This window comes from Taudactylus pleione, unplaced genomic scaffold, assembly GCF_031769625.1.
Source record: "Taudactylus pleione unplaced genomic scaffold, aTauple2 ptg001207l, whole genome shotgun sequence".
NCBI classification, from domain to species: domain Eukaryota; kingdom Metazoa; phylum Chordata; class Amphibia; order Anura; family Myobatrachidae; genus Taudactylus; species Taudactylus pleione.
In genome coordinates, this window is record NW_028285608.1 from 65,540 (window position 1) to 91,654 (window position 26,115).

At 43.3% G+C, this 26,115-nt stretch overlaps 2 protein-coding genes across 2 annotated transcripts in view; both read left to right on the forward strand.

Annotated features, from left to right (window-relative positions):
* LOC148451024 (unconventional myosin-Vc-like) overlaps positions 1 to 8,626 on the forward strand; it is a gene marked incomplete at its 5' end in the record, with an annotated part of 73,978 nt that extends 65,352 nt beyond the window's left edge. The window contains one exon of the mRNA XM_088462359.1: positions 7,240 to 8,626. Coding sequence (XP_088318485.1) covers positions 7,240 to 7,392 — 153 coding nt within the window. The remainder of the gene's footprint in view (positions 1 to 7,239) is intronic.
* A 9,430-nt stretch (positions 8,627 to 18,056) lies between these two features.
* Positions 18,057 to 26,115, forward strand: part of GNB5 (G protein subunit beta 5) — a 38,423-nt gene continuing 30,364 nt past the window's right edge. Inside the window, exons 1-2 of the mRNA XM_088462356.1 lie at positions 18,057 to 18,196; positions 21,161 to 21,272. Coding sequence (XP_088318482.1) covers positions 18,071 to 18,196; positions 21,161 to 21,272 — 238 coding nt within the window. The 5' untranslated portion in view covers positions 18,057 to 18,070. The remainder of the gene's footprint in view (positions 18,197 to 21,160; positions 21,273 to 26,115) is intronic.

The following is a 26,115-nucleotide window of genomic DNA, read 5'->3' on the forward strand; positions in this document are numbered from 1 at the left end:
CTGCATACAATAATCCAAAGGCTTTGAAGAAAGCATACATAGATTGAAGTGCAGAATGTGCCGGAGGCAGACCGAATGCCCATGTCTGTGGATCCCCTTGTAAGAGCGAGATCACAAAACCCACTCTCTGAATCTCGGACCCAGAGGATAAAGGTCTGAGACGGAAATAGAATTTACAACTCTCCCGAAAGTTCAAGTATCGGGTGCAATCTCCAAAGAATCTATCAGGGAGATTCAACTTTGGTTCCTTGGAGACTGCACTTGTGGCTGAAACCCAAACATCCTTCACACGTAAGGTGAGCTCCTGAACTTTTTGCGTGAGCACTTGGATCTGCGCCGCAAGGGCCTGGGCAGGATTCTGAGGCTGCTCCATATCCACGGACACAGGTAATACGAACACACAAAATATTTTTCCCTTATTTTTGTGGCCGGTTATAATGTTACAAATCTAGGAGGGAATCGAGAATGTCGGGGGTACCCCTTGAGGAATGGTGTATTGATAGTCCCCGCAACAGCCTTGAGGGCTGGAACTCTTGGCTGAATGCGGCCGTGAAGCAGCTTGGAGAGCTGATATACCTTGGCTAGCTGTGGCCGGTGGGCCGTAGAATATGAAGTGGCCTTTGGGCCGTGCAGCAGCCTTGAGGGCTGGTATGCCTTGGCTTGCTGTGGCCGGTGGGCCGTAGAATATGAAGCAGCCTTTGGGCCGTGCAGCAGCCTTGAGGGCTGGAGCAACTTGGCAAGATGCGGCAGCAGACGTGCAGTGCCGTAATGAAGTTACTGGTGTTGGCACACAGTATTGCGCACAGTAGTCACTGTATGTGACCCGTGCCGCCGGGTTGACACGAGCAGCTTACGCTGTAGTTCTGCCTGTGCTACCGAGTTGACACAAGCGGGGATACACTCATCCCATCTAGTACTCTTCACCGCATCTCCCATAACTCCTAAGCACTGCACCCTCCCTTTTCTTCAAGTTACACCTCTTCTTAACCCACGCCACACTAAACCTCCACCTTGCCCACCACCTGCTGTCACCCATCCTCATTCAGAAGCCCACCACATACCCACACTCTCTTTATCCCCCTGCACTAAATCAATTTCAACCCCACACTACAGTAACCCTAACAGTCTCTTTCTCTCTCCTCCCAACCCTGTCCCTCTCTCCTGTCCCCTCTGGAAAGCCAGTTCTGTCTATAATCAACTGGTCCCCATCCATGTCGGTTTCATCTCCAACTCCTTGAATCTCTTAGCCATCACCAAATCCTGGATTTACCCATCTTGACACCACCTCTCCTGCAGCTATCCTTTGGGGGCCTCACATTCTTTCATGCTCCCTGGACTGGAGGTTGCCACAGTGTTGGGGTGCTTCTATCGTTTGGTCACTCCCACCTACTCCTACCTTCTAAATTTTCCATTTCATTATTTCCATTCAATGCACATATCGGTCGCTTCTTCCAACTTCCTCGAGTAGCTGCCTATTTTCGTCCCCCTGGACTTGGGTCAAAATTCCCTGATAACTTTGCTTCTTGGCTCTAATCTTCAATGGACTCTCAAGACACTTTCTTCCTCAAAGCTTTCCTGCGCTCATCCTAACCCACTACTCCATGTTCCTTCCTTACAATCCAGCCCATCTGTGTCACCCTGTTTGTCTGCCCTCTCCCCTTTAGAATGTAAGCTCTCACGAGCAGGGCCCTCTTACCTCATGTGCTTCTCCTTCCCTTACTTCTATTTTAATTTACAACAGCACCTAACACTTGGTTGCTGACACCATTCCGCTTATTTAAGTGTTATGCTGCAATGTTTATAAATCATGTATTTGTCCTATATTGTCTGTACTGTTAATAAGTATTTTCTGTGTGCTCTTTTGTTTATGTACTTTGTAAGGCGCTGCAGAACCCTTGTGGCGCCATATAAATAAAGGATAATAATAATAATAATACACTGGATTGCGTACTTAGGACGCTGTAGTGCGGCCTGTGCCGCCGGGTTGACACAAGCAGGGATACATTGGATTGCGTACTTCGGACGCTGGAGTGCGACATGTGCCGCTGGGTTGACACAAGCAGCTGGACGCTGTAGTGCGACCTGTGCCACCGGGTTGGCACAAGCAGGGATACGTTGGATTGCGTACTTCGGACGCTGGAGTGCGACATGTGCCGCTGGGTTGACACAAGCAGCTGGAAGCTGTAGTGCGACCTGTGCTGCCGGGTTGACACAATGTTCGGCTCGTGGATGATGTAGAATCCGCTGGCCACAGATGAATCCAACACTGAATATGGTTTGAATGGACGAAGCAACCAACTGGAAACTGTAACGGCAACAGACTGGAGCTAGGCTGAGAAACCATAGACGAAAAGAGCAACAGGAATACTATAACACAGGAGTGCTGACCATGCAGCAAAGCCGAGCAATCATGGGAAACGCTATAACCGGCGAGGCGGCAAAAGACCAGATGATACAAATAGGTGAGGGATCCAATCAGCAGCATCTGAGACCACACGACACTTCCTGCGGCATCTAGAGCGCCTAGCAACCAATGGAGCAGAATCCTGTGCATTGCCAGTGAGTGGAAGCCCAGAGCTGGAAGGAGACAAGCCTCTGCCATGGCTTGTGACAGTTAATGCATGCGTGGCTGTGATTTCTTTTGGAGTTGCTGCTGCGAATATATGCAAATGCTAGTCTCAGCCTTCCCCTTGTATACTTGTAAGCGTCGGACATTGCAAGACCTGAGACTCCCACTGGTAATATCACACTTACGACGCCCTATGGCTGGTGCAGTGTCTGGTTCTGAACTTTCTCTTATCATGGCCGCTGTATGACACCAGTGACACTCCCATAACACACCCATGAGATGGCCTTATTTTGCGTTCACTTCAGACCAGCTCCCAGATACCTCCCTGGTACACCCATGGTTGTCTGTCGCCAGCTCTATTACAGACGACTCCATTTACAATAAAGATCTCTGCTTACAATCAGTGTTATACCTGCACCATAGGGGTTTTTCAGACTATTCATGCATGTGCAGTAGCAAATAATCGCTCAACTGCACAAACATTGATATTGCGTCCTCCTCTGACTCAGGCCCAGAGTACCAGCACCTTTCTCTGTGGAAGCAAAAGTTCTTCTGTCCCTACTATCCATAAAACTTGATGGGTTGGGTATGGGATCCCAGCGGTCGGGATGTCAGTGGTCCTAACAGTCAGAATCCCGACCCAATCAGGTAAATGTCCTAACCCTCCCCCTAACCCACCTTTCCCGCAGCCTAACCCTCCACTCTCGCAGCCTAACCCTAACCCTCCCCTTAGTGCCTAACCCTCTCCCTAAACCTAATCCCTCCCCCTAACCCTAATACTTACCATCTCAGGGTGCCAACGGTCAGGATTCTGACTGCTGTTGGCATTCCGGCGCCGGTATTCTGAGCGACGCTGGGATAGTAACTACATCCCATCATGACCTGTTGGGGGTACTTGAAGATTGGAGTTGAGAACCACTGGGCTTTATGAAGAAATTCTATTGCAATGATTAGACCATTGGAATGAATAAGTATTTGATTTTTACAACATCATCAATAAAGATTAAATTAAATATGTGTTGATGTGCTATCAAAGCCGGGAGTCCCTGGGACCCCTCTTACCACCAGCCAGTCAGCTAGCCTGATTTTGATGACTAGAGAAAGTAATTTCAAAGTTATTCTGCAGGGTATATCTGAGACAGAGCAGTTCATGGGTCTGGTTTTTTATTTTCTTTGAATAACAGAAAAGAAGGATTCCCTTGGAATACAAGATAATTTCTGGGAAAAACAATTAAATACATCTCACATGATTTACTATCAGAAAATCGCTTGGATTACAAGAGGAGTTTTTATTAACATTATTATTATTTAATACATTTATGAATGATTTATTTACGTTTTATTGCAATTTTAGAATGATGGAACAGGGTTTTATAGTCCCCTTACCATTGCACGGGGGGCATTGAGATGGCAAAGTTGCCAGTCCAGGGAGCTTACGTAATAGGGTGCGAGCTTGTGCTGCTGCGGGAATTCATGCGAGGGTTCATGTATTTTTAAAGCAACAGTCATTTTAAAGGCAAAACCAGCCAATACAGAAAGGCTCGCATTGGGTACAGGTTGCCGGCGCTCAGGAGCCCAGCAGTCAGAATCCTGATGCCAACAAAGTTAGGATACCGACACCTGCTGGTAAGTACCATACCCCAAACCTAGCCCTCCCTTCCCGCAACCTAAACCTAAAGCTTCCCCCCCCCCGCAGCCTAAACCTAACCCTCCCCCCAGCGGCCTAACCCTCCCCCTAGTGCCTAAACCTCCCCCTAACCCCAATACTTACCCGTCGGATTGTCAGCGGTCTAGATGCTGGTGCCGGGATTCTGGTACTGGCATTCTGAGCGCCTGCATCCCGGCAGCTGGGATATTGACTACATTTCCCGCACATATATTCGTACCCTATTACTGTACATAAGTCCCCACTTGTCCAAACATACATGAATATTACCCTAGTAACCACAACCTGGGAGTGCTGGGAAGAGCTTCTGGAAGTTGAGGCTGGCTGTGCTTTTTTTGCACCTTCATCTCTCCATCTCCCATAAAGATGCTCAAACTCCTCTATGACCATTATGAAATGTTACCAAAGTAGTCAGTCTAACATTGGGGCTGATATGGAAATCCAATTGAAATGAATGATCCATTGAAATGAATGGGGAAAGTTCTGTATTCACCTATGGTTTGCAGCTGCATGTATGTGCCGCACGCAAACACAAGGCCAGTGAGTAACTACCTAAAGAAATTATACAGCTTATTTGCCAACAGCACGATGAATCTCATTCCCTCCTCCTTTGGACAAGCGCCTTACTATAACCAAACCATGTATAGCAAATATTGTTACTGTGTCTATGCCTAGAGCCAGAAGATAGATTGTCCTCATACACATTTTCTCTACAGCTTGCTTACTACAAACCCCTTTAATATTTATATAATAAAAGAAAGTTTCTATTTGATATCCCCAAAGCTAGCGAATACAGCTTGAATACTACAAAGTCACTTTTGAGCACCTTGTAGGACTTTTCCTTTACTTACCACGTGCAGGTGTAGCGAACGTTATTGCAACTGTTGAAGTGTGGCCTTATGTAAAGCAGTGAGATCCTGTCCTCTCAGTTCTCTCTATGGCCCATGCTTTATTCATTGGTGTGTTCACAAAGTTAGTAAAATGTCAGCAGATTTTATTTCTAGTTTTTCCTTTTATATTGTAAACTACTCAGGTAGCAAATGTGTAGGTGCATCTGTCACTTACATACCATGGAGGCAGACAGCATTAGGTCTACAGGAAGCCCTATTCTGGCCATAAACTATCATGATTTCGGGCCGATTGCCCGAATTTCGATGCGTCGTACGATGAATTGTGTAGAAATCGTGTATTTTTTAAGTAGGATACGATCCGATGCGCTGCTTCTGCAGCTCCTAAAGCGCATCGTATGATCAGATGCGCAGCCCATATGATCCGTCGTATTCGTATGCTGATCGTGCCGTGTTTTTCAGCATGTGATGCATCGTGCGTCCGAACGGCCGAGCAGCGTCATTTAAATCTATTATGATTGCATGTTTTTAGTGAGGCACACGATCAATCGTATCACGATCCGTCGTATAGGGGTGAGTGATCGTACGTCAGATCGTATATATATCGTGTTTGAAATAAGCACAAAATTGTAAGACCGGGACTGCCAGGGAGCTCCGGGGAGTTCAGGGGAAATCTTAAGATGAATCTTATCTTATGCTGGTTGAACTAGTGTATGGCCAATACTAGAAAGTCCTGTCTGATTATTTGGTTTTTGAATACACAAACTAGAGTATAGAACGTTAAAATTACAGTCCCAATACAGCCCTCTCCCTAGCATTTGTCTCTGCTTCAGATCACTCACAGTAAAACTGTATTGTCATAGTTTACTCAGAAAATGTTAGCATTTTTTGTGTAATGACGACATTAACCACTTTTTTGGCATTGCCAAAACCAGGGCCGAAACTAGGATATCTGTCACCCGGTGCAAGGCAGCAATTTTGCGGCCCCTCCCTTCCTGTACCTGAGGTTTGTCCTTGCTCCTCCATAAGGCAGTGCACTAGTCAGACATCCCTGGTATACTGACTTATATTATTCCAGACACCATAATGTCCTTTACACATTATGCCACACACTGTAATGCCTATTACCAACGTGCCACTTACATATTTGCCCGACACCATTTTATACCCCACAGCAAGGCTTCTAATTACTTTATAATTACCTGCTCATTGTCAGGGGTTTTATTCTCATTACCATTTCCATGTTCGTTGCCAGGAGGTTTGTGCTTGTTGCCAGGGGTTTCATGCTTGTTGCCAAGGGGTTGCATGCTCGTTGTCAGGGTATTTATGCTCATTACCAGGGGTTCCATGCTCTTTGCCAGGGGTTACATGCTTGTTGCCAGGGGTTACATGCTCGTTGCCATGGGGTTTATGCTCATTGCCATGGGGTTACCTGCTCGTTGTCGGGGGGGGTTTATGCTCGTTGCCAGGGAGTTTCACAGGAGAAGATGCAGCTTTCAGCATCTTCTCCTGGCAGCGCCAGTGTTCCCGTTGCCGGGAACGCTGTGTGCATTGCGCTGGCCTAACAGACACTAGAGGTCCAGTAGGACCTCATCTGTCTCCTTCTCGGCGGCGGCCATTTTTGGATAACCGTTTTCAGCAGAATCCATGCGGATGGCTAGTTCGCATGGAAACTGCTGAAAACGGCCATCCAAAAAAGGCCGCCGCCAAGGAGGAGACAAACACTAGAGGTCCAGTAAAGACCTCTAGCATTTGTCTCCTCTTTGGCTGCGGCCATTTTTGGATGGCCGTTTTCTGAATCTGCAGCCCCCAAACCACCGTGAGTCAGCTTTTTTTTCACCACCTGCAATCCGGCACCCATTGCACGTGCACCTCTAGCCCCCCCTTAGTTGTAGCTCTGCCAAAACCTTTAGGTCGTAACAGTGAAAGTAAGCCAGAAAAGAAGCCTGAGTTAAATCCAATTTATTAGAATAACTTGTTTGTATTAAATACTTATATAGGAAAATTTTCAATGAGTTTTTGTGAAGGATTTTATCATGTTCTGTAGTTCTTTTATTTATCCATGGACATGTATGCAGAGATGAAGTTTTTTGACCTTTTATGATTCTATTAGGTCTTGCGCAAAAACATTACAGTATATATAATTTTTATTTCAGTCCATGTTAAGCAATCGCGAAGATGGTTCCCAGTTAATGCAGGATAGCAAATATCTCTTCCAAGTGACATTCCCATTCAGCCCATCTCCACATGCCCTGGAAATGATCCAAATTCCCAGCAGCCTCAAGCTTGGCTTTCTAAAGAGGATCTAGGATATAAAAAGACTGCATGTACTCTAATCACAACACACGTAGTACGCACAGGAATTCATCTGTGGATGAATGGTGTACTATTTGTCTCCAAGTACAATTTTTGTTTCATGTTGGGATTGTATTACTAGTGTATTTGTGTCTCTCTGTTCCAAGGATTTCTGTTCATTGTTGAAAAAAATTAGGACATTGTCTTTGAAAGTATGATGTTCTAGTACAAATATATAATTTCATTTTTAAGCTGTAAAATAAGTGAAGAAAATGTATTTAGGAAATTGAGAAGGCAACAATGCCACATTACATTACATGGGAGTTACTAGGTTGATTATTAACTGTCGGTAATTACAATCACTGTTATGTACAATGGACATAGGAGCTCATTCAGACCCGCCCGCTAAGATGAATACTCTCGCTACTGCCGATGGTATGCATTGTGCGTATGCAGAGCTGTGTGCATGCGTATACCTTAGCGAAAGGTCACAATGCATTCGCATAGGCAGCCCAGCAGAGTGACTGACAGGAGAAGTTTGTAGGTGGTAACAGGGGCTGGCCATTAAAAACGAGGGAGTGGAGGTGCAAACGCAGGCGTGCCTGAGCGTCTCAACTGAGTTTTAGAGTGGTGCATAATTAAAAGACAGCATCATAGTAAACGTCATCTGGCTTGTTTTTACACTGAAGTGCTCGCAGTGCTTGTGGCAGGGTATGGTCAACCTCAAGCGCTGCGATAGCATCTGATGTTACCCGATGTACCGATGGTTGCATACACTTCCTGGCCATGACGTGCAGAAGTGGGCGTCTTAAAACAGGCTGGTGGGTGTCTGCATACACTATGTGATCACTCTCTAAGAAATGCTGGGCGTGCTAATGCATTGCTGTGCGGTAGCACTGCCTACGCAATTTGCATACACATCGTGTGAGCGATCGCATCTAGTGAGCGGCTCTGAATCAGGCCCATAGTTTGCATCTTATAAAATTACCTGCAGTTTTATTTTGCTTTCTCTTTTCTTTTCTTATTGATTATGAGAAATGTTGATTATCTGTAGAAATACATAACTAATTGCAGCCAATCAGGTATTAGCTTTCATATGAAAAAAAAGCTTATGTCTGAATGGTCCAGACTACAACCATTCACATCACTGTTTTATTTTTTTGCAACATATTGTATTTTTATTACGATATTACAATGACACATTTATTGAATAGGTTCTACTCAATACCTTGAAGTGCAAAAACTTTTCTAGCCAAATATAATACAATCAAACTTTATTATTTATGTTGTAAGATTGTACAAATATTTGCATTTTAATATGTTTTATATGTTTTTTATGTGTTTTGCCTATGTATCTTTTGTAGATAATCACAATGGAAAGAAAATGTTTATTGTTTCTGATTTCTGTATGCAAAAGGTGATATTTTTATAATAATATTTTTATTTTACATGAGCATTGCTATATTTATGAAGAATCTTTTATGTTCTTCAAATAACAAATGTCTTTTAATTCCATCTAGCAAGTTTATGCAATATTTCACCTTGTATTATAAAGATCAAAAACATAATCTTGTATTATAAGACCATCTCTTTTTTTTTTTTTTTTACACTTTACAGCAGTTCAAATGTCTGATATTTTCTGTATGCATTATTTACCTTGATTTAGATACCCCAGGTTATTATTATAGTATATAGACTACAGACATATAATACTGAGACATATTTTCCAAAGGTATAGTTCTGTTCCTGAGTGCAGAGAGCTTTGAAGCATCTAAAGTTGTATTTATCCTTTGCCATAAAGTCATTTTGTCTGTTTCCACTACAGCTAAAATCTGAATTGAATTTGCTACTTAACAGCTGCAACCTGAGCTTGTAGCTTATACACCCTCTGCCATATTGGGTTCTGTGTACTAAAGCCTTGGGAAGAGATACAGTAGATAGAGATAAAGTACCAACTAATCAGCTCCTGTCACTTTACAGATTGTGTTTGAAAAATGTCAATTAGGAACTGATTGGTTAGTACTTTATCTCTCTCCGAGGCTTAGTACATAGACCCCATAGTCCTCTTCAGATTTATGAATGCAGTCAGTTTAGTAAACAGAGGCCCTCATTCAGAGCCGTACGCTCTGAGCAGAGCGCACGCTCTGAATGAGGGCCGGGCTCCATTTTCATGGAGCGTCCTCCTGGACGCTCGTATAGCTGTGGGTCACCACCCACAGGCTATACGAGCGTGCTTTGTGATGGCCGCGATGGACGAGACCATCGCGACCATCGAATTTGCGAGCCGGAGCTTGCGGTTGAGGTTTTCAACCGCAAGCTCCGGAGTGATTTTGGCTCTATCAGAGCCAAAATCACTCCCACTGACATCACTAGTGATGTCAGTGGGCCGGCTTCTGACGGGAGGCGTTCCCGTGGGAACGCCCCCGTCAGGGAGGCACGCCCCCGGCACACCCACCAAAGGGGGCGTGCTGTCAATCAACATCGACAGCACGCCCCCTTTGATCGGACACAACGAGCGAAGGACTTTCCTTCGCTCGTCGCGTCTGGCGCATGCGCACGACGGAGCTCCCTCCGTCGTGTGCATGCTCAGTGCATAACATCGACCCACTTGCGAGCGGACAGCCGCTCGCGAGTGGGTCTGAATCAGGCCCAGAATTCCTGTTTTGCCATTGTGGAATTGGCAGAAGGGTCTTCTCTCTCAAAGACTGTATAACATAGTTATTTGGAGTACATTTTTAAATTCATATAGGTCAGAGACAATCTGTATTACAGAAAGTAAAGTCTTTTTCCCTTCCATGTTTACTGCAAGGTGCAGCGTGGAACATCTCTAGATACCAGCCACAGGAGGATTTTGCTTTAAATGCCTACTTTTTTCATTAGTGTTTCCATAATGTATGGCATATTGAAGGAGTGTCCATATATTATCATTTCTAATCCTACCATATGTCATAAATTATGGGAAAAATATGGAAAAATCTGTGCAAAAATAAAATAAGCATTTTAGGCAAAATCCTGATTCTACTGATAAATCCTTTTAAATGTCGGCGTCAGATGTAGTGGTAAAGGTAGTAGCCTAACTAGCATGGAATGATCCAAATATATAGCCATCCAATGATCAGGAGAGCATGTACTGTACATGAAGTCATTGATTAAACCAATTTAATTATTCTATTTGGGATGTAGTTATGCAGCCCAATCACCAAACGGCCTGATCTGCGCTAAAACAAAAAAGGTTTTCAAAGTATAAAAGCGATTTTATTCCTCAATTCCACATGCGTATTGATTATGGATGCTATAATGTTTTTGCTATGGTGTATTTAAGTCAGAACTTGGAAATCAGAATTAGATCTCTGGGTATCAGATTCTCGAACACTTGTGTGACAATATTGTTGTGGTCAGGTGTTCCCAATAAATTTAAATAATCATGTGAATTGTCTGAGTGCAAAGAGTTAGATTAATGAACCACTATAGCCTACACAATATGAAGACTACCTTTGTGTGAGATTAAACAATATTCACTAGTAAATAGCAGCTAGTGACGCCACTGAGGCACCACCTGCCACATCTCATTCATGTCACCAAATCCTAGTAAAATGATAGACCGCATTCAAAGGAATATGGCCAAATCCATTATGTATAGGCATGCAATTCATGTTTAACACATTGCTATATAGAAAGGACTTTGCACATGTTGCCACAGGTTTTGATGGCTGGGTTCCAAGCTTATCCCTGCCAGAATGAATAGCATTTTATGTTGCAAATAAATATGAAATTTATATGAATAAAATATTTGCACAAGTAAAAAGTATCACATTACTTTTGTTGTCTGTTCGGTTCCTTTTTTTGTTTCATTATATAACAAAAAAGAGTCATAAAGTCAGAAAATGTCTATGCTTAAGTAAAGAACTGAACCCAAAGCATTTGATATTGTTTGGAGATTACGAAGGTGACACTAAGGGGCCTATGTATCAAAACTTGTTAAGAGATAAAATTGTGTTAGAAAAAGTATTAATCAATCAGCTCCTAACATGACATGATGGGTTGGTGATTTATCTCTCACAATTTTATCTCTCATCAAGCTTTGATACATAGGCCCCTTATACTGTTGTTTATATTACCTCTTTTGTGCGGTTTGCCAAATCCACCAGGTCCTCAAAACCTTCTGCCATGACATGCCGGTGGTTTGTAGTCTAGTTCTGCTTACTCAAAGAAATCAGGCACAGTTGTTGATAGTTTCCCCTGGTCCACTCTCATACTGGATGGGGTTCAACATCTGCTCATCCAGTATTAATCAGAGAAGTGGGACTAGTTTGACCATGGAAAGTCAGGTAAATGATGTATAAAAGATGTATAAGTGGTACAGAAAAGTCAGGATTTCATGTTATACTACATTTTAGGTTTTGAGCGTTCACTGCTCCTTCTCCTATCAGATATAAAAAGACATAGAGCCTGATTCAGACTCGCTCTCGAGCGCATAGCGCTCACAAGCGGGTTGATGGTCGGGCAGTGCGCATGCCGCGTGCGCAAGCCCCGGAGCGAGTGAGAACTTCACTCGCTCGGGGCTCGCAGCAAAACGGGGCGGCTGTCGATGTTGATTAACAACTCGCCCCGTTTTGTAGGCGGGTAAGGGGAGTGGCTGCACAAATGGAGGCGTTCCCGAAGGAACGCCTGCCTTTTGTGGGCGGCCCTACTGACATCACACTTGATGTCAGTAGTGAACTTCCTGCTCTATTAGAGCAGGAAGTTCACTGGGGCTTGCGGTGGACGAGACCCTACCACAAGGGTCTCGTCGCAAGCCCGATGGTCGCGATAATTGCAACCATCGCCAGGCCGCCCGCACAAGCTGTGCGAGCGGCCTGGAGGCTGATTTAAAAAATAAATAAATAAATAAAAATCCGCCTTGATTCAGAGTGAGCGCTCGCAAATAGAGTTAATTTCCTGGTGTAAAACACTTGGCTACAAATCATCTAGCACCTAGTGTTGGGCCTATATGTGTTTGCCTATAAACAAAAAAAAAATTGCTGAAATTAAACTTCAAAACATCAAGCTCCAAATACCTTGATCGCATTTATATGTGAAGTTGTGAACAATAGGCAGACACGGTTCTTTCGTGCAATTTGTGAGGCAGGCTTGTTAGAACATCCATGTCCCACAGTGTAGTGCCATCGTCGGTGCATTTATTCATATTTACTGTTTTTTTTTTAATGTTGATATTTTTTATGTCAGGGCCAGGAATAAAGTGGTTATGAGAATGTGTTGTTCGATTCACTGCATTTTCTATCATTGAGTTTCAATTCAAATAACTAGTTGACGCAGTTCTTAAACCCTGGTCTGTTACTGATCCTTATAGACGGGACTTTCTCACCATTAAATTAAAGATGCCCATACATCTTTGGCCCCAATTCCCCGTTCTGCTGATCCGAGGATCGGCGGCCATAAATGATCCTCGATCCATTGGTGGATAGGGGCAATTCAACATGTAAAAAATCCCAGACTTGCCGATTCCTACCATTTCAGGTCAGGATCAGGGAATAGAAATTTTTCAACATGTTGAAATTCCCCGACCCCGCTTTCAGTAGAACGGGGAATTGCGCCAATCCGTAGCAGATGTATGGGCCCTTTAAGGCCAATGTGAATGAGCTCTGATATTATACACTTATTGAATCCTTCTCATTACCCCCAATATTGTCAGAACACGATATCTGCAAATATCTGTATTGCAGACACCATATTCAGCCTCGCAACAAATAAAATTTCCTTACACCTCTAACTCCTTCCATGCAGCATCACTCTTTTCAATTTAGCAACACCAGGTTTGCCTACAAGTGTCAGCTTCTACTTAGAATTGTCACATTAGTATCAGATCTCCTGTAGCTCAGAGCTGGCTCTATCTCCTCCAGTGGTGGACCATCTTGGACACGCTTGCACTTGCATGGTTTAATATGTTCTGCTGAAATTTGGTAGATGGTCGTGCAACTATGTACTTGACATGGCCTTAGAGGAATTCTCTCTCTCTCTCTCTCTCTCTCTCTCTCTCGCTCTCTCTCTCTAAAGACACCAGAGGTCTAATGCCTTGCTAAGTAGCTTAGCAGTGTAAGGCCTTCATTCTGTACCTGTTTGCAGAAAGCACAGTTGTCCTTTGTTCTACAGCGGATCTCCCTCACAGTAAGTATGAAATTATTATTTTTTTATATACCAACACTTACATTTTTTTGCTATTACAGTATGTATCACCAACAAGTGCTACAAACTTGTTGCAATGAATTAGATCAATAAAACTTAAACCATAACACTCAGATTAAATAAAAAGTTAATTATTGACTTTATTGTTGAAATATCAAAGTGTTGAATAATTTGGAAATATAGAAATAAGGGTAAATATTATTCCTGTGATGTAATTGTCACTGCAGCTGATGTGAGGTGTATCCTAATGTATTGTGCCTCTTGTAAACCACAAACATTGATATACAAAGTAAAAAAATTAAATTGTTCGGCCATGTACAATAGGGCCGCAGGAACCAGGCAAGTCCTGCAAATTAGTTACTCTGCAAAAGCCAAAATGGATTTTTATACTTCGTTAGTGACAGACCTAGATCTTCCAAGCCCTGACCTATTTTAAGAAGGCCATGGTGATTTCTCAACATCATGTGCTCTCACTATGGGGTCTATGTACTAAGCCTTGAAGAGAGATAAAGTAGAAGGTAATAAAGTACCAACCAATCAGCGCCTGTCACTTTACAGGCTGTTTGAAAAATGACAGTTAGGAGCTGATTGGTTGGTACTGTATCTTACTCCACTTTATCACTCTCCATGGCAACCGCAGCACTATACCAAGACACCCACCACTGTATAAAGCCGCCCACTTCCCATTACATACATCCGCAAGTCAGTGAAAACATTGGTAACATTGAGTAACATCGGACCCATACGCAGAGTTGTGGTTAAGCATGACATGACATGCGAAGCTTCCTGTCGCCCGCCATGTAGACCTCGTAAGTCGTCGCTTAGACTTAATTATACACGCCCCTGTAACGGTATTTAAATGCACAGGCATGCCTTCATTATGCCGACCACTCCCCCATCACCACCTCCAAACGGACACTTCCTTTCAATCACTGTGCGATGGGACTGCGTGCTCCCTGCGATCGCTTTCCGATTGCAGCGGCCGGTTCGCGCACTGCAATGCATGCACAGAAAGCAAACATCGACCTGGTGTGTGTGAACGTAGCCTTGCGTTCCTTGCTGAATCAGGACCATAGACCCCTGTATCTTCTAAGGCAGGCCTGGCCAACTTGTGGCTCTCCAGCTGTTGTGAAAATACAAATACGTACCAGCTTATCCTTCCACTGATCAGTTAGAGAGCCACAGGTTGGCCAGGCCTGTTCTAATGTCTAAAAAACTCAGACCCAGTAATTCATTTTGAATCTGTCACTGGGCATAAGTGATATGTGGCACCAAGCCTTTTTGTTATATAGACATCCTTGTTCCTTCGCTGACTTTATTGTTCATACAGTAGCTGGATCTACTCTCCTATGTTTCTATAATCTTTATACTGTTGATTGTTCTGCCACATGTTTTTATGAAACACCTATGTAGTGACATAAAGGGGAGACTGTGACCAGCTATATCCTAGCTTTTCCCCTACACAATACACAGACAGACTACAGGTACGTTTTGTCCTCCCAAAGTTAACTTTGCTGTATCTCCATTATTGTGTCAATGATGTACCTCCCCTCACCATGAAACAAAATATGGCCCAGATTTATCAACGAGTGATATTCTTGTTATCACCCATTACTAATCTTAAATGGTGCTCCAACCAATCAGCTCCTAACTGTCATTTTTCAAGCACATGAGGAGGTAATTGGTTGGAGCACCATTTACAGATCCGCTGAGAGGAGGGGTGAAGCAGATACTAATTACCTGGGAAGAGGCTCACAGCGACCCCCTCCCCAGTGCTGCAAATAAGTTTTTTCATTTTTTTCTAAGGGGGCGTGACCATGCCTCCCGCAATTAGGCCACGCCCCCTACCCCCAGGCCCAGGCTGGCTCTCTATGGCCCTGACCATTTAATATTAGTAATCAGTGATAAAAAGAATATCTCTTGTTGATAAATCTGGGCCTTTATATTTGCTATGTCACAGACTGATGTATACAGACCGCTATAGTTTATTGTTACAGCACATGGTACAATATGTCGGCAACATCATTCCTAATGCATTGTAAAGTGTGTAATAGCTGTTATTCTCAGTTCCCATTACATGGAGTTAATTTACCACCATGTTAAAGACATGTTCTCCATTATCTCAACTTTTTTACTTTCACCTATGGTGGCCATCAACCATCGATGGTTTAGTAACTATCGATGGTCTGAGGCTGATGATGAGCATTTTCACCATCAATGGCCAGCCACCGGTGGTACAATAGTGATGGCTGAACCTAATGCTGAATTACAAATGTGTTTTGCGCATGCACGGACGTCAGTTCCGCATGTGCAAAACAAGTCATCGATAGCTTCAGCCCGATGGTTTAAAACCATCAACCAATGATGACAGCACCATCGATCGTCAACTCTACTTCCGCCACTATCATAAAACTCTCTCTTATGTGTTTCATATTCACAGAGTAACAGACCCAATTAATGCTCCAGAACTTTGATTATTTGCGTGATAATTTTCAAAGGCTACCTGCCACTTACACACAATTGCAGTACACATTAAACATACAACATATAACTAAACATTAACACCAGTTACTGTTTGTTATAGCTTTGAAGTTTATTCTATTTCTGACATTTTCACATGTGGATAAAGTAAGCTGTCTTCATTACCATGACTATTTATATATAATAGTGATGAATGTGATGGCAGGTGAATTCTCACTGCGCCCCAGAAACTTTGTGTCTTCCTCAAATTGTAGGGAGATTTTACCAGGAAATACCCTGTGAGAGGGGGAGGTGCTGTTCTCATTTTCTGAAGAATGTAATGTATGTTAATAACTCTACACCTCGTTTAGCATGTATTACTATTGCTGAGCAGGTTCATTTTAACATGGTCTGGCATTGTTTTGCTCTTCAAGTCAGGTTTTCTTCTAGTTAGTTTTTCAAACTGTTACTGATTACAATTTGATATTTTATCTATCAAGCAAAGATTACCCCAAACATCAGTTTCTGTCACCTCTTGGTGACAGAAATAGTATACAATAACATAAAAGCTTCACCAGTAATGATGATATACCAGATGATATACCAGAACACTGGCATCCAAGTTTGTAATCAATATATAAGTTTGTAGTACATATCCTGGTACTAATATAATCATGTCCAACAAGGTACAGGAAAGTTTGTGGGCAGAGAAAAACTGAATATTTGAGGATCACTCTGGATTTGTCATTTCACATACTATTACAATTAATATATAATACAGTTTCTAAAAATGGGAATAGGTATGTAAAGCTGGCCACATATCTAAAGATTATCTGTCCAACCAGCCAATTAGTTGATTGGTTGGAATGAAAATCTGGTAAAGTATGAAAGCAGATGACAATCAGCATTTTGCTCCCAAATTCCTGGAAAATGGATAAAAACTGTTGTTTGAACAAATTGTTTAGATCAAACAGTTAACAAACTTGTCTGACGACCATTTCCATCTGTTTTCTGGCATTTAGGAGCAAATTGCTGATCATCTGTTACTCCCATACGTTACCAGATTTTCATTCCAACCAATCAACTAGTTGGCTGGTTGGACAGATAATCTTTAGATGTGTGACCAGCTTTAGGCCAGCTGTCGGGATGCCTCCTGTCAAAATACCAACAGCGATATCCCGATGGTTGGTAAGTATACATGCCCTCCCCCCTTCTCCCCTTAACCCTCCCTTCTTATAGCCTAACCCTCCCCATTAGGTTTATGCACTAAGTCTCCCCCGTTCGTTTCTAACACTAAACCCCCCGCCAGTTGTGCCTAACCCCCCCCTTTAGAGGTGCTTAACCCTAACCTCCCCACCAAAAGCTAACCCTGCTACGCTGCCTAAACCTAACCCTCCCCCCTCCCCACCCCGTGGCTAACAGTAAGGGCGCCCCGTACTTACCTCATTCGGGCAGGCATCCTTCTGTGTTCAGGCGTCGGAATTAAGATATTTGTCGGTATTTCAATGCCTATCTTAAATCCCTTGGCGGGCTTCCCCCGTCGGGATTTAGACCAGCGACATCGCAGCAGCCGGTCTCATAACTACATTCCCTAAAAATGATGGGTACAATTATAATTAAATGAGCACTAAAATGTACTGAAACTGAAGGGCTTACATAGTTATGACCTGTCTGGTGTTTGCTGCAGTGTCTGGCAACATTTAAGTCACAGACTAAATTTTTTTCATGGACAGCAGTAGCAACAATGACAATTGCAAGTTATTAAATAAAAACAAACAAAGTATCCAATGTAGTATAGGATCCTAACAAAATATAATAGAATCGCATTTCTTTATTAAAATAAAATAAACTGATTTCCTATTCACTTTTTTACACAAGATATTAAAGCATTGTATCAACAAGTCAACAGGGATTATGGGCAAGCAGCTTATTCTGCCCAGAGCTCCTTATATCCTATTGTCATTAGCTGGTATGGAAATAGAAGGGAGGAGGTGGGACCGTGGGAAATAATTCTGTCTGTCAATTTCTCTTCCAGCTGAAGTCAGAAGAATGTGTGATCAAACCTTCCTAGTTGTCCTATTTGGCCCTTGTTCCAAATGCAGCAGAGAAAAACCATTACGGACCATATACAGCAAGGCTGGGCCAATGACTGTCTGTTCACTATGCGTGGAATTGGTATAGTAACATGTTAAAATCATAAGACAACACTATTAGACAGTAACTAGGTCAGATTTTGAGATTTTCAGATGACACTGCGCCAGTCAAAGGCTGTCGTAAGTGTTAATAGTGCGCCAATGTTGGAGTGTTTACAACCGCTGGCAGAGTTGCACTGTCCAGGAGCACTGAAACTAGCTTTTGTATATTACCGCCACTTGCAGCCATGCATGCATTAGCGTCCCCCTATATATCAGGCCCTTAGTTTAAAATTTTTTGTTAAGATGTTGCTAATGAAAGAGCATCAGCTTTCTACAACCAGCCTCTAAAACTAAAGCAAAAAAAAAATGTTGATACATTATATTGTTTTTAAGGTGTAATACCCCTTTCACACTGCCATCAAGTAACCCGGGTTATTGCACATGAACATGCAGCAACCCGGGTTACTGTGCAGTGTGAAAGGGCCTTGTTGAAATAACGCGGGTCGAGCAACCCTGCATTTCAACTCGTGTAACAGGCAGGGTTGAACACGAGTTTAACTCGGCCCGCGGTGCAGTGTGAACGGGTAACCCGGGTCATCTCTGCATAGGAAGAGCCGGCTCTGCAGTGATGGCGGTGATGTCATCGACCTGGCATTATTGACAGACTGGGCCGCAGTGTCACACTTGGGATGGACGCGTGTACAAATCCCAGGTGCGACCCGGCATTTGCGATATGAAAGGGGTATACGTGATGTTATACATCAAAGTGAAATAAAACTACAGAGGCCTCCTTTACATAGGGAATGATTCAGAGATGGCCGCAGTTTGCACAACAATTGCATGTTTGGACACAGCTGCTGTGTGATAATATGTATGTTTTAGACGCAGTAGGTGTCTGTGTTAAAAAGATGCCCACTGCCAGCTTTTGTGATTTGCTGCTGCGCTCGAAGTCGCAGCATTGGATCATTCAAACCTCAGTCATCTGAGTTCCAGTCTGCCGGGGTCAGTGCAGCTGCATCCTAAGACCCAGCCCCTGGCAGAGGCCAGGGGCTGTTCTTACGTCCACAGCCGTCATAATTAGTATCAGGGTTAACACACCAGTCTCATGCTGGGTACAAAAGATCTGTCTGAGACAGACTTCCCATTTCCATATACATGCAGCGACTGAGCAAGGAAGTCAGCTTATATACCCACGACACTCCCATGAGACAGAAGAGGGCACCACCCAGCAACCGCAGAGAAACAACCATTAAGCAGAAAGTGCGGACCGTCAATGGACGCATCAATCCGATTACATTAGCGATCTCTGGGCCTGATTCAGAGCCGCTCGGTCTGAATCAGGGCGGCCGCTTTTGCGAGCGGCCAGGTGATGGTCGCAATGGTCGCGACCATTACGACCATCAGGCTTGCGACGAGACCCTTGTGGTAGGGTCTTGTTCCCGCAAGCCCCAATGAGCTTCCTGCTCTAATAGAGCAGGAAGCTCAACTACTGACATCACTAGTGATGTCAGTAGGGCCGCCCTCAAACGGTAGGCATTCCTTCGGGAACGCCTCCGTTTGGCCAGTCATCCCCCTCCCCGCCTACAAAACGGGGCGAGCTGTCGATCAACATTGACACCCGTCCCGTTTGTAGCGAGCCCCGGAGTGAGTGAATTTCTCACTCGCTCCGGGGCTTGCGCACGCGCATTGCACACATCGCGCGTGCGCAATGCCCCAACATCAATCCGCTTGCGAGCGCATAGCGATTGCGAGGGGTCTGAATCAGGCCCTCTGTCTGTAAGTATATGGCTGAACCTGCGCAGATGCAGTTGCCAATTTCTTTCTTTGGTGCATGCACAGTATACACATATCTGTGGATACGTTCGACCCAGTAACATGCCCATTTCTAAATGGCAACAGATCCTGTGTAATTTCTGTGCATGTTAGGTTTGCTAATAGTCTTTATCATTATTGAACACTTGCAGCCACATATACAGTACCAGTGTAAGTCTGCTGCCCCCACCAGTGGTGACCCTCATACATATTCTTGTTTTTACCCCTCCTTATCAGTGCAATTTGCAGGCCAGCCACAGATCAGGTATGCAGTTATCATTGTTTGGCTGTGTTTTACTGTAAGACACTGTGTGTGGGGCTGGCAGCCAGCTGTAGTGATTTGGGGGTCTATTTACTAAGCAGTGTTAGGAGACAGAGTGAAAAGTGATAAGGTGCCAGCCAATCAGCTCCCAACTGTCAACTCACAGGCTGTGTTTGAAAAATGGCATTTGGGAGCTGATTGGCTGGCACCTTATCACTTTCTTATCACTTTTCACTCTGTCTCCTAACACTGCTTAGTAAAAACACCCCAAAGTGTCATGGAATCTTTCCTGTTACATAATCAACTATAAATAATCAGAATCTGCCAGTTACTGTGCTGATAGCAATATGTATAGGGTGTGGTTACCTGTTTAGGCTTTTCATCACCTGTGAATCTACAAACTCAGGTACAATTGTTGTCCAAACATTACCAATAAGATCCGTCTTTAAAATATTATAAAATAATATTTTTATACGTTAATAATAATAAAAAAGTCAATAAAATGATTGCAAAGTGTGTTTCACTGTAATTATGCTTTAGGGCCACAATAGATGTGTATAACTATAGGGTCATTAGCTGATGATGTACACTGAGGTATAGCCTAATGAGTACATACAGTGCTGTCATTTTTATAAATATGTTAGCATGAATTAAATATTCAACATCATAGAATCACTCATATATGAGTAATGGTTAATTGCAATTATTGTTATACTGCCTCTGTTGTGCAGGAACACCAGGCTCTATTGTATCTAACCAAATAAAGCTGTTCTTGTTTAAAAAAAAAAAAAAAAAATGACTTGACTTCTGCTAAGCTGCTGCTGCTGCTACAGCATCCCTGATAGTGCAGAGCCATCCCCATCATCATAGGCTGCTTCCTTCCACCTCCCTCCTCTCCTCCAACCTTCTCTCTCTCTTATTTATCCCAAGATGGCAACCGAGGGATTGCAGGAGAATGAAACCCTGGCCTCCCTGAAAAATGAAGCAGAGAGTCTGAAGGGGAAGCTGGAGGAGGAGAGAGCCAAACTGCATGATGTTGAATGTAAGTATGTTAGAGACTGTCCCTGACATCTGGGCAGTGACACAGCTGGGAGGTGGCAGAGCTCGGGTGACCGAGGACTCTGCTACTGCAAACATAGGTTTATTAACCTTGTATCTGCAAGTATTGTTACAGTATCACTATTGTATCCAATATTTATATATCTACTTCTATGTCAGGAGCCAGCACTGATAGCCACAACCTTTATATGTCAGAAGTCTGTTATCATTCAGTATAATGTGTCATGCAAGACAGACTGACTTGTGTATAGGTATAACCAAAACAGTCACTAGTATAAATGGTTGGAATTATTTTGCTTGATAATAATATATACATTGTATTCCCCTTCCCCGCTGGGGTATGTAGTTTGCTTGCTGACAATCATAATGTAGACCACTACTATTTGGACGCTGGAACGTAGGCACCGGGAGATCGGCAGATGTGAAATGCTACTTAAATCATGTCACACACGCATCCCCAGAACTACTGTAGCAATGATCATATACCATCCCTCAGCTGGCAGGTGAAAAGACCCTAATAACATAATAGAAAATGTATTATTATTGCTATGTATTGTTTATAAAATGCCAACTTTATTTTAAGGTACAGCACAAATTCTCCCAAAATGTTTTTTGTTATTATCATTTAGTTATAAGACCTAGCAAAGGGTCCGCAGAGCAGTACAATGGGGATAGAGCAGATCACTTCTAATTACACAATAACAAAATAACATTGAGTTACATAATAGAACCAGACATCTACAAGCTATGGACACAGTGTCGAAGTTGGGCGCAGTGGAGCGATTTTTTTTGCCACTGAGCATGTGTCTCAGCCACACTGCACACACACGAGGATTGATTAGTGATGGCAGACACACCAAGGATTAATATGCAAAGTGAATGATGGGTAGTGACTGAGATAAGGTAATGGTGGTGGCTACAAAAACTCAGATGTGTTGCCACCATTTTCTGTGCGTGTCTTAGTCAGCCACTGCAAACGTGTTATCAGTTGGACTGGCACCGGTGTCTTACATGAGATGGACATTCTGAGACACCACAGGGTTGCTCAGAAGTTCGATGGTGCAACCAATGTTTCTGATGCGCCTTGTGTACGTAAGCGGCGTATCTGAGACGCCGGCAGTGAGCATCTGTACACAAGACAGCGCAGAGTAATTAGCATATTTTCACAAGTCTGCTCCGTCCGAAATAGCAATTGCAAATGCAACTGTTTCCAGCTCTCAATAAGGCCCTATATGATGAACAATCAGTAGCAAGCTGCAGCGCCGTATCTGGACGGCATTGCGCCCTGTGCAGCACTGCCACCCCTCTCGCTCCCTCTCCGCCCCCCTCCTCCCCCTGAGCGCTTACCTTTCCTTCCAGGGGGTGGAGGGAGGGTGGGATCTTGCACCGATTCTTCGTGCACCGCGCACCACTTCCTGAGGTCTCTTCCTGCAGACCTCCGGCGCCGGGAATTGTGTGGCCGGTGCCGCTGGAGGATTCCGCACTGTGCGGAGGCACTGCCGAACCACCCTCCCTACAGTCCTGGCATGCTGCATAGTATAGAGGGGGAGTTCAGAAGGAAAAATGGGACAAAACAGGGAGCATATCAGCATGAGGCAATTTTGTGCACAAAAGCATAGGTCTAATGAATAGGAGAAGACTTGGTGGGTACACATCAGACAATATTTTGCCCGATCCAACAGATCGAGCAAATATATCGTCAAAATCGGCTAATGTGTACCTGCGATGTTGGGCCATGGGCGCTCCCGTTTGGTCGTCAGCCGCATTGTCAGGTCGTCCCTACATGCAGCTCAATCAGACAATGTGACTGACGACTCCATGCACCGGGATGCGGCTGGTGCTGATATATCTGGCGGTCTGGCACCGGATCGTCCAATGTGTACCAGCCGCCCGATATGTCAGCCCATCGTCCATGTGTTCATCCATTGCATCGTTTAGTGTGTGCCCAGCTTAAGGGACCAGTCAGGAGGTCACTGATATCCCCTTTAGAAATGGGAGAAGGAGCACAACCCCTTAATAAAAGATCCACACTATGGGGTTTATTAGAGAGTGTATATGTAATAATAATAATTCAGGTTTCAGTGTAGTCATTGAGGCTATTTAGAAGAAATATGTCTTTGCAGGCTTATCTGGCAGATGGTAGGCTAATAATAAATTATAATATTTAAGTCCACATTGGTTTCTGATGCCTAACATTTAGGGTAATGCGATAGCATACGGTGAGGGTTGTATGTCATTGTTGGTTAGGTCAGGAAGGAATAATGGCTAAGGTTTATGCTAATAATGTCACCATCCCTATCCCATCTGTTATCCCCTAAATAACACTTGTCATAGCCTATATGTAAGATCCTTCTTTTCCTCATATAAAATGATGTACCTACCCTTCCATTTGTATCTCCCACATATTAGAATGTTTAACCCCATTTGTTGGTTCTGTCAATCTGACAAGGTCCTGCATGTAAGCTTAAATAGCACCACAATATTATCTGGTCACGCTGTGCATATGGGTGGCGGTGGTGGGGGCGGGGAGCAGGGGCATGACTGGCACATTATTAGCAACTTTATACACTGGCTTATCTTCATGGATAGACGTTAGTAATCAGGGCTATGGTTAAAGCTGCTGCTAAACTACCATCTATTCAATAAACTTTACTAACCTCCTTCTTCCACTGACCAGAGACACGTTACAATAGAAAATGTATTTGGTAAAAAGTGTGTGGGCGTGGGTTGTCCAAAGAAATATAGAAATTGTTATGTTAAAGAGCTATAATAAAATACAGCAGATCCCAATGGAACTAGTACATCCTTGCCTACATTTGGTCTGCTTCCTTGGGGAGCAGATGGGAGGGGTGCGGTAGGGCTTGATGCCGCAATCACATTATTCTGACCACTACTATATAAAATGTGATTCTGGCTTTGTAAGATGGGGGGCATGATAATGCAATTCAGCATGGATCTCTACAACAAGATGCCTGAACTTCCCACTTCACTCAGGAAGTGGGGGGCAGGAGGTGTTTGCGGGAGATTCTGGAGTCTCTCAGACATTCCGTGAGAAAATGGGTAAGTATGGGCTAGTATTCAATGCAGACTATTCTAATGATGGGATGTATATATACAGTCAGGTCCATAAATATTGGGACATTGACAGAATTTTCATATTTTGTCCTCTATTCACCACCACAATGGCTTTGAAATGAAACAAACAAGATGTGCTTTAACTGCAGACTTTCAGATTTAATTTGAGGGTAATTACATCCAAATCAGGTGAACGGTGTAGGAATTACAACGGTTTCTATATGTGCCTAATGGGACAAACTAAACAATCCTAAATCTAACTTTCACTTTTTAATACTTTGTTGCAAATCCTTTGCAGGCAATTACAGCCTGAAGTCTGGAACGCATCACCAGACGATGGGTTTCATCCCTGGTGATGCTCTGCCAGGCCTCTACTGCAAATGTCTTCAGTTCCTGCTTGTTCTTGGGGCATTTTCCCTTCAGTTTTGTCTTCATCAAGTGAAATGCATGCTCAATCGGATTCAGGTCAGGGGATTGACTTGGCCATTGCATAACATTCCACTTTTAAGTCTTAAAAAGCTATTTGGTTGCTTTTGCAGTATGCTTCGGGTCATTGTCCATCTGCACTGTGAAGCGCTGTCCAATGAGTTCTGAAGCATTTGACTGAATATGAGCATATAATATTGCCCAAAACACTTCAGAATTCATTCTGCTGCTTTTGTCAGCAGTCACATCATCAATAAATACAAGGGAACCAGTTCCATTGGCAGCCATACATGCCCACGCCATGACACTACCACCACCATGCTTCACTGATGAGGTGGTATGTTTTGGATCATGAGCAGTTCCTTTCCTTCTCTTCTCTTCCCATCACTCTGGTACAAGTTTGTTGTTTGGCAAACTCTAATCTGGTCTTCCTGTTTTTGTGGCTCACCAATGGTTTGCATCTTGTGGTGTACCCTCTATATTCACTCTTGTGAAGTCTTCTCTTGATTGTTGACTTTGACACATATACATCTACCTCCTGGAGAGTGTTCTTGATTTGGCCAACTGTTGTGAAGGGGTTTTTCTTTACCAGGGAAATAATTCTTTTGTCATCCACCACAGTTGTTTTTTCCGTGGTCTTCCGGGTCTTTTGGTGTTGCTGAGCTCTCCGGTGTGTTCTTTTTTTTTAAGAATGTTCCAAACAGTTGATTTGGCCACACCTAATGTTTTTGCAATCTCTCTGATGGGGTTGTTTTCATTTTTCAGCCTAATGATGGCTTGCTTCACTGATAGTGACAGCTCTTTGGATCTCATATTGAGAGTTGACAGCAACTGATTCCAAATGCAAATGTCACACCTAGAATCAACTGCAGACCTTTTACCTGCTTAATTGATAATGAAATAACGAGGGAATAGCCCACATCTGTCCACGAAATAGCTTTTGAGTTGATAGTCCCATTACTTTTGGCCCCTTAAAAAGTGGGAGGCACATATAGAAACCGTTGTAATTCCTACACCATTCACCCGATTTGGATGTAATTACCCTCAAATGAAATCTGAAAGTCCGCAGTTAAAGCACATCTTGTTTGTTTCATTTCAAAACTATTGTGGTGGTGAATAGAGGCCAAAATCTGAAAATTCTGTCAATATCCCAATATTTATGGACCTGACTGTATATGTATATATATATATATATGTGTGTGTATATATATATATATATATATATATATATATATATATGTGTGTGTGTGTATATATATATATATAATATGCAATACAGAGATCATTATAGCAATCTCTATAATATACATAGACTATTCTAATGA